Genomic DNA, 10,058 nt, shown 5'->3' with positions numbered 1-10,058 from the left:
TGGTCATTGTATTGTATTGAACCCGAAACATGCCTTAAAACTTCTGAAGGTATCTGAAAGCTAAACAAAATGTACATTTAGAGCTGCTAAAACTGCTACAGTAGAGAATATATATATATATATATATATATATATATATATATATATATATATATATATATATATATATATATATATATATATATATTCAGTATATATGCTAAATGAGTAACTAAAGTTTCAAATATACACCAGTCAGTGCTTAGCAGTTCATGAAGATAAAGGTTTATTTGTTAGCAGTAGTATGAATTGGATCTATACATCTTAAACACAGCTCCTGATATGCGTACATGGATGAAGCCTGTCGTGACAGCCTATACCCATACTACAAGAAAAACACAACCTTGATAACAAGAGGCTGATATAATTAAAATTCCCAAGAATGAGGTAACAATTCACAGTACAAATCCTTCAAGTTTTCTTTCTGAAGAACATAAAACCTGTATTTGCTTAACACCAGAAGACAGTAAGAGAACAAAAAAATGTGATAATGATCAAATAAAAAGCACTTTACAAATACCCTTATAGCTGTCCCTAAATGTGACAGGGCTGTGCTATCTGACCTTCCCTTCTCACATACATTTATGCTGTGCATGTGTGTGTGTGTGTGTGTATAAAGTAGGCTCCTGAGCTAAAAGAAAGAGTAGTGGGGGACGGGGTAGGCGGGCATTTTCATGACGGGCAACAGAAGCATTCTCTTGGGCAAACCTAGAGAGAAAATGAAAAGAGCACTCCACATAAGTCCAGGACAAAATAAAAAACCTGAGGGTGTTTTGTTTAAAATGAAGCTAATGCCAATTCAGTCTCATTCTAGCATGGGGACATGAACCCAAGAGAGCAGAGGAGAGCGGAAGAACAGGTAGAGTGAGGTCAGGTGAAAAGAGAGGGTAGAAATCAAGCATTAATTCAGATAGGAGATGACACACATGTACCTGCTGCCTAATGTCATGTGATATGATATACGCATACAGTTGACCTTTTGAACTACATGCTATATTCAGTCATCTTATGAATAATGGTTCTTGAGTAGGGCTGAATCATATACTGTAAATACATTGTATAACTTGCTGAAATTCAGTATACTTGTACTGTGATAACTTATTTTATATAAACTTTTTTTATTTTTGAAAATATTTTAACAATATCCAAACATATTCCATAAAAATCCTCCAAAATTCCAACAACACAAAAACCAAACTATCATCAATTTCAGCAATGTATAAATCTAACAATAAAACAGTAAAATTACAGCTAAAAATAATCATAGTATGTTTTCCAGTTTTTCATGAAATTAACAAACTAATGCAATAAATTATTTTATTTTATTCATAAAATATTTGAAAAAAATCAAACAAAATACAGTAAAATTCTAGTTAAAATAATCAAGTTACCATTTTCAGTTTTTCACAAAATTACAAAATTAACACTAAATTATAGGAATAATAATTTTTTATTTATTTACAATCTATAAAAATAAAATTATAATATACAGTTAATCTAGTTAAATAATAATACACAGTTAAAATCTAAATATTTTTTAATCTAAATTAAAGGAATAATTATTTGGTTTTATTTTATTCACAATGTACAAATCCAATAATAATAGTAACATTTCTAAGTCAATGTATGTTTTTAGTTTTACATAAATATTTTTTTTCAGTGTATAATATTTATTAATATAAAATTGATCAATTATTAATATATTAAAGTATATGTTAATACATTTGTATAAAATGTACAAAAATGTGGTTACAATTTTTAATCTAGAACATTAAATTAGAGAATTAATTTGCATTAGGTTGCAACATTTATTAAGGAAATACAAACAAAAAACAGAATCAACTTTAAATAAAATTCACATCCCTACTCTTAAATCAACTTAATAATATTCAGAAATATTCAATATATTGCCCAGCCCTAGTTTTAACTACTAGACAGAACTATCTAATTGAAGTAATAAAGTTAAACCTAGTGTCTGAAGCATACATGTGGATTGTGGGTAGGGGCACATGAAGGGTTACAGGAGTGATCTGCCAGCTGGCGCTCTTATGTGGAGTGTTCATTCTGTGCCATGTGTGTGTGTGTTTGTGCGTGTGTGTGTGTGAACAGTAGTCGTAGTCTCACAGTCGTTCCCATTTAGAAATCCCAAAGCAGCAACAGGAGGAAGAGGGTTGGACAGCGTAAGATGACTGGTGAGAATTACTGCATGCACACAGCTCTCAGGCACCAAACCAGAGAGACGTCAAAGAGAGGGGCGCACTGTTCTCTTACAGCACAATACCGGGTTTCACCTTCCACCTAAAGGAACAGTCTTTATGTGGCAGGTAGAGACCAGGGCGCTGGGAGCAACCCCATATCCACCCCCCACCCGCCCCCCTCATCCTCCGAGAAATAAACACACCAAACACCCTCCAAATTCAGCCTGGTTCCCGCTGAGCCCACCTCACCTAGTCCCCCCTGCACATAAGGCTCATTCAAAGCATCTTCATCTGGGCCTGACCGGAGAGGCGCTCCTAGAACAACACACTACACAGACAGGTGAGGAGTATTTGTTTCGAAACCCGATGGACTGTGTGCGCATTCCTGTATTTGTGTGTTCAAGTGTTTATAAGTTCCTGAGCGGATGAGCGTCCCGGAGCGGTGTGTTTGAGTTGTGCTGTCATTGTTGAAACTAAAACTAAAACCGCTGAAATTTGTTTTTGAATTAAAATCTGAAATGACATTATATAAATCAATAGCTGAAACATACTGCTGAGATTTTGAAGTGCACATCTGAGGCAATGGGAGAGGAGCTGTGAATGTCAGGGATCTTGCTCTTTGTCAGAGCTCTCTCTAGTATGCAGGTGGTTTTAGGATGAGGGACAGTTTGGAGATTACACTGTGTTTAATAGTATATTAACTAGGTCTGTCAATTCAGCACACTGATTCAGTGTGATTAATTATTCAATTATGCCTTACAATTTTAACCAAGAAACCATAATAAGGTATTTTCTTACTAACAGAGCAATTCAAGCAAATGCTTAATGCATTAGCATTTAAAGCAGATGATAATAAAGTTATCGTTAGTTATATTTCTTAATGTAAATGGGTCTTTGGACGACACAGACTGAACGCTTCAACCGGTTTCAATGTTGTTCGTAAATAAATAATTATAAAAACAAATCTGTAATCTTTTACTCACCCTAAATACCAAAGTTTAGCTATAATCCATAAAAATGTTCTTTTGTCTCTAAATGCATGTCAGTTGTTATTAAGACCCCACTGACTTTCACTGTGTGAACAAAAATGATTGAAAATCCCTTTTTCTTGTGTTTCACAGTAAAAGGTAAATTCTTTGAAACAAGATGAGAGTGAGTAAATGATTACATAATTTTCATTTTTAGTTGAACTATCACTTTAAAATGTATATGTTCTATGTTAGCTAGTCGCAGCACTAGTCTTCAGACTATGTTTAGCGCAGTCTTCCTCTCACCCATCATGCCCAGCGGCTGCTTTGAATGGTGTAACTGTGTGCTGTACGCTGACGCTTAGAGAGCCGCCCAGAGTCAGGAGTCGAGCAGGCAGACTAGATGAGCAAAGTCACACTCAGGCCCGGTGCAGCAAGTCTTGCTCCAACCACAGTTAAGAACCAAAAGGTTATGGTTCGTTTCCATCGTCCAGGGAGTCATTTCTCTACGGGATTCTTTGGGGATGTGATTTTGGGGTTTGAAAGCCCAATTTGAGAGCTGAATGGGGGAGTAAGTGGGGGCAGATTTGGACCCTAGACCCTGACTGGAGGAAGGGAGGACGGGAAGGAAGGGGTACGTACCGTATGCAGGAGTGGCGGCCGCTGCGCTGTACCCGTATGGGGCTCCGAAGCCTGCGAGAACACGGCATTCATGATATATGGTGAAGTGTTAAGACTCCTTCACATGATTTGATTTGTGTCAGGGCCTCAACACTACCTGTGACCTTTGACTTCACTGTCATGAGTCATATGACAGAGCCTTTCTGAAGACTATTATGCAAACTATATACACTGCCTGGCCTTGGCATTCTCATCCTTGAATATGGACATGAGTATATCTTCTGACATAAAGAAATGAAAAGCTACACACTGCATTAGTTAGGGTGAAAATAATTGTTGCCAGAAACATTTCAATCACTACAAAAATTATTAAATCCTTAAGTATATAAATCCAGACAGTGACTTTTTTGGCCAGGCAGTGCATTAATTATATGTAAATACATCTACTAATAAACAAGTAAACAAATTAAAATAATAACATAATACCATGCTAAAAACAAGAGCGGGTGCTCCCAAAATGAATGCGTATTGACTCAAACTATGAAACAACATGACATACAGTATATTTTAAAAAAATTCATTATTCTCTGAAAATGTTCAAAGACTGTATCTGAAGGAATTATAGAAAGTAAAATGTAAAAATAAAAAATAAAAAACAGGCTTCTTAATAATAATCCTGTGCAGTACACCATTGGCGACTGTAAAGTTTTTTTAAGTATACTGTAGGTGTTTATCAATAGCAACAAAATGACCCCAAGATTTTAATTTTAAATGAATTTTTTTTTTACTTTAGACAAAATAGTATAAAAATTTAGTATCGTCTATTTATACACAACTGTTCAAAAGTTCGGGTCAGTATGTGTTTTTAAAAGAAGTCTCTTGCTCGCCAAAGCTGAAATCGATTTGACAAAAATACTTTATAAACATTAATATTGTGAAATATTATTAAAATTTTAAATAACCGTTTTGTACTTTAATATATTTAAAAATGTAATTTATTCCTGTGATCAAAGCTGAATTTTCAGCATCATTACTCCAGTCTTCAGTGTCACATGATCCTTCAGAAATCATATGAAACATTTCTTATTATCAATGCTGAAATCAGATTTGCTGATTATTATTTTTGTGAAAACTATCATACGTTTTCATAGAAAGTGCGAAAGTTCAGCATTATTTGATTTAGAAATCTTTTGTAACATTCTAAACGTCTTTACTGTTACTTATCGGCAATTTATTTTTGAACGGTAGTGTAAATTGTAGCTAAATGGGCACTTCTGTAATATAAATGCATTGTTGCATGTAGTTTTACATGTGCCAAAAGGTAAACAAATCTTTAGTCACTATAGAAACACTGTCTGGCATCAAACACACACCTGGTGTGACGTATCCAGGTGCTGCTGCAGCGCTGACGAAGGCTCCTCGCGTGAGGGTGGGTCTTCCTCGCCCTCGTGCTGCCTGGACCGCGACCGCAGACACAGCAGCAGCTAATGCCCCTTTACTCTACAATACACACAGGCTTTAATCAGCAACGAGAAACTACAGCACTAACAGGTGTGGGGTTGCCACAGATTGATTTCTGGAGAAAAGAGTTGAGTTAGTCTGCAGGGCTCACAAAATATCTAATAGAGCAGTCATGGATTACCAAGCACTGACCCTAGATATCCCAGGAACAGACTGAATACTGAACAACCCTATTTGGATGTTATTGGTCACTAGTCGAAGCAACAGATGACCTACCTGAGGGATTATTTTTTTCTTCTTGTTGCCAGCAGCATTAGGCCCAGAGAAGAGTTTTTCTAGAGCCGCGAGGGCAGCGCTGGCTTTGGCTACTTTCTTATTGGGCCCTGCGCCACGAAACTTCTGCCCGTCCACTTCCACCTGCCCACGAGAGCACAGGATGAGGATTTTGAACAGGAAATGACATCAATGACTGAAATCTGAGATGACGTGTATATTTTGGTTTAAAAAAGTTTGGAATAATCATATTTTTTTTTTAAATGCTCTTATGCATGTTCACCAAGGTTGTATTTATTTCATCAAAATATAGCAAAAACAGTGTATATATTGTGAACTTTTTTTTTTTTTTTTTTTACAAATAACAAATTCTTATTTAAAAAAAAAAATATCTTATTTGTATTTTAATACATTTTAAAAAAAAATTTAATCCTGACACTCAAAACTGTAATAATGACACCTAAAAAATTACAAATTGTACCACAGAAATTCCACTTTGTATCACAGGAACGAATTACAAATTAAAAAATGTAAATAAAAATAGTACTTTCAAATTCTAATATTTAACAATATTACTGTTTTGGATCAAATAAATGCAGGCTGTGTGAGTATAAAAGAGTTCTTTCAAAGGAAAAAAAAAAAAACTGTCTAAAGCTAATGTGAAAGATTCTTGTCATTGAAAAAGTAAGCTCCACAATGCTACATTATTGTGAGGATTTATCATGCATTTTGTTTTCCACCAAGTTAAAAACCTATGTTTGAATGCATAAAGGGATGGCACACCTCTCTTTTCTTAATTCAGGAGAGAGTAATTCATTAAAGTCATGTCTGCAGCACAAACTGCGTGGGACATGTTACACAACAAAGATAAATACTTGGGTTAGAGATTCGTTTAAATCCCTCTCCCCAGAAGGAGTAATAACAATAAAAGTAATGGCCACCTTAGCAAACAGTCTTATTGGCGAACAGGGATTGAGTGCTACATTTGTGTCTGGTGAGGCTCACCTCCATGACGAAGCGTTTGTCATGACTTCCTCCGCTCTCTGAGATGAGCTCGTACTTCAGCCCGCGACGTTTCTCATTCAGCTCCATGACTGGGTTCTTCCCGCTGGCCGTCAAAATAGGACCCTGAGTTCGCACCTGGATGCAAAACGTGTTTTTACAACTTTTCTTGTAAATAAATTCTTGCAAATATTCCTTAAAAAATGTTTCATAATAATTGTACTATTAGTAGTAGTAGTACTATCATTACATTAAGTAATATATTCCTGTCACTATTTCTTCAAGTTAAAATGAACTTTTATTTTGACAGGTTTCTGTGAAGACCTCTATATTTCTGTTTGTAAATGACATGGTGATTCATGTACTCATATATTGAGGCAGCAGAGGCTGAGAACACCGCGAGTGTCACGCACACTTCAGTATGTGTGTAGTAAACACTCTTGAAAAAAGTTTTTCTAAAAAAGCACCAAGCGACAAATCTAGCAACTTCTTGGACAGAAACAATTTTTGATTTTTGTGCAAATTAACATCTTGGAAGGGAGAGCTGGTTATGTACTCTTAATGGGCAAAATTTCAGTCACTATTTTATATTCATTCCGTTGTCTGACAAAAGAAACAGTAAAATATATAAATGAAAACAGTTTTATTGAGAAAATGGCTGCATTAAAATACATTATGTGAGCACCGAGAGGCAAACGAATGTAAACGGCAATACAACGCAATGACATGTTGTACATGCTAATTACTGTATGACGTCATCTAGCGACATTAAGTGACTTTTCAAGCTGGCTTTAGCTACCTTCCATTGAAAGAAGTTGGCAACACTGATAGTAAACAGCATCTGTGCCATTCATTCACACAGAGACACGCAGAACATGCAGATTCATATTTAAATGGTATTTTGCAGCTTAATATTCACAGACACTAGTCCATAGATGTATCCATTCAAAATTTGCAAATTCCATGACATTCCGCTTTATGCAGAAAATTCTATTTTTATGACTGGATTCCACGATTCTGTCAGCGTTTTCCACATCGCAGAAATCATATGGCCTTATGTTATTTTCTTGTTTATTACTATGAAGCTGCTTTGAAACAAACTTTATTGTCTAAAGCACTATATAAAAATAAATGTGACTTGATTTGACTAGAACATAGTAAAAACATTCAGTGAGTGTGTGCTTACCTCCAACGTGTTGGAGCTGTCTGAGGAGTGTGATGTGTTATTGCTTGAGTGTGTGGACGTTTCGCTCTTGCCCTCCCCGTCTGACTTCTCATCTGCACTCATGGAGTCCAGGTCTGTGTCGAAGCCTGTGGGGTAACCCATCGCCTGTAGCACCTACACCACAAAAACAGCATTACAAATAATCCAGCATGGACGTCACACAGAACCTGACGGAGAATTACAATTGAATAAGCGAGCAGTGGCTTTAGATGACTATGATGCAAGACTGTCTTTTAAGTAAAAACATTGTGGAAACTCCAAAAGTTGATTATGACTATGAATAAATGGTGAAATATTGTAACTTTCCCTATTTAAAACTACGCCACATCAGCCCTCATTTTAATGAGGACTCTATTTTTGTATGGAAAATGACACCATGAGTAGAAAAATAAAGTAAAAGTATCTTTAAACAAGAGACTTCAAGTTTTGGCATGGAAGAGTCACAAAATGATGAGACATGCTGGGAAAGTTCAGTTCATCTTTGTGTCCATCAGTGAGCAGGCGGAATCAAAAGTGGACAGTTCCTTGAATACAGAGATCATTATTGAGAGTGAAATCATCACTTTGAAAAGAAGTTCACAGAAAATATGCAAACAACAGCAGAAAAAAACCATAAATCAAGTTGGATGTTTAACATAGATAAAGATAAAGTATCAGTTATCAGCTTTTATTTAAATTCACAAGTAAAAATCCAATAAAAATTGTAACTTTTTAAAGTAAAGTATTTTTTAGTTTTACATAAATTTTTTTTTCCAGTTTTATAAATTTTTTAAATTTAAAAAATTTTATCAATTTTTAATATAAAAAGTTATTTTAATACATTTTTTTAAAAATTTTAAAAAAATGTGGTTACTTTTTTAAATTAGAACTTTAAATTTTTTTAAGGGGGAAAAAATTTGCTTTAAAGGTTGAAACTTTTATTGGGAAATACAAAAAAAAAACCCTTTAATTTTTTGGGTTTATTTAAACCCCACTTAATAATTTTTTCAAAAAATTTTTCAAATTTCCCCCCAGCCCTAGTTTTAACTACTAGCCCGAACTATCTAATTGAAAGTAATAAATTTAAAACCTAGGCCCGAAGCATACATGTGGTTTTTTGGGGGGGGCCCCTTAAGGGGGTTTACGGGAGGGTCTGCCAGGGCGTCTTATTGGAGGTTCATTCTGGCCATTTTGTGTGGTTTTTTGTGCGTGGGGTTTGTAACAGAAATTTCGTAGTCTCAAAAGGTCGTTCCCATTAGAAACCCCAAAAGGCACAACAGGGGGAAGGGGGTTGGACAGCTTAAGATAAACTGGGAAATTACGCATGCACCACTTCGGGCCCCCAAAACCGGAGAAACGTAAAAGGGGGGGCGCACTGTTCTCTTACAGCAAAATCCCGGGGGGTTTCACCTTCCAAAAAAGGAACATTTTATGTGGCGGAAGACCGGGCCCCGGGGAGCAACCCCATACCCACCCCCCCCACCACCCCCCTCTCCCCCGGGAAAAATAAACCCCAAACCCCCCCAAAATTCGGGCCGGGGTTTTCCCCTGGGGCCCACCTAAACCAACCCCCCCCTGCACAAAAGGGCCATTAAAAGCATTTTTCCTCGGGGCCTTTCCCGGAAGGCCTCCTGGGAACAACACATACCCAAGGGGGTGGGAGTATTTTTTCGAAACCCGAGGGGACGTGTGGCTTTCCCCTTTTATTGTGTGTTCAAGGGGTTTTTATAATTTCCTGGGGCGGATGAGCGTGGAGGGGTGTTTTTTCATTTGGGCTGCATTTTTTAAACAAAAACAAAAAACCCCCTAAAATTTGTTTTAAATTTAAAAATCTGAAAGAATTAAAAAATAATAGGTGAAAACATACTGCTGAGATTTTGAAGTCCCCATTGGGGCAAGGGGAGAGGGCGGAATGTCAGGGATTTTCCCTTTTTTGTCAGAGCCTCTTAGTATGCAGGGGGGGTTTTAGGATGAGGGACATTTTGGGGGATTCCACGTGTTTAATATTTATTTTTAGGTTGCCCTCAGCACACTGATTCGGGTGGTTTAATTATTCAAAAACCCTTTAAATTTTTAAAACCCAAGAAACCTAAAAAGGGGATTTTCTTACAAAACGAGTTTTCAAGCAAATGCTTAATGCATTAGCATTTAAAGCAATGTAATAAAGTTATCTTTGTTTTTATTTTTTAAATGTAAAGGGGGTTTTGGACGACACGACTAAACCCCTTAAAAAACCGGTTTAAATGTTGATTTTTAAAAAAATAATAATAAAAAAAAAATCTGAAAATTTTT

General features: G+C 36.1%; 1 protein-coding gene across 1 annotated transcript in view; it reads right to left on the bottom strand.

The window, feature by feature from the left end:
- Positions 1 to 241: 241 nt before the first annotated feature.
- The window catches only part of LOC109077829 (spermatid perinuclear RNA-binding protein-like), a 92,205-nt gene continuing 82,388 nt past the window's right edge, over positions 242 to 10,058 (bottom strand). Inside the window, 6 exon segments of the mRNA XM_042732255.1 lie at positions 242 to 747; positions 3,848 to 3,898; positions 5,200 to 5,326; positions 5,564 to 5,704; positions 6,566 to 6,700; positions 7,749 to 7,901. Coding sequence (XP_042588189.1) covers positions 671 to 747; positions 3,848 to 3,898; positions 5,200 to 5,326; positions 5,564 to 5,704; positions 6,566 to 6,700; positions 7,749 to 7,901 — 684 coding nt within the window. The 3' untranslated portion in view covers positions 242 to 670.

Source organism: Cyprinus carpio, chromosome B10, assembly GCF_018340385.1.
Source record: "Cyprinus carpio isolate SPL01 chromosome B10, ASM1834038v1, whole genome shotgun sequence".
Classification (NCBI taxonomy): Eukaryota; Metazoa; Chordata; class Actinopteri; order Cypriniformes; family Cyprinidae; genus Cyprinus; species Cyprinus carpio.
This window is presented reverse-complemented; position numbering and strand designations above follow the sequence as displayed.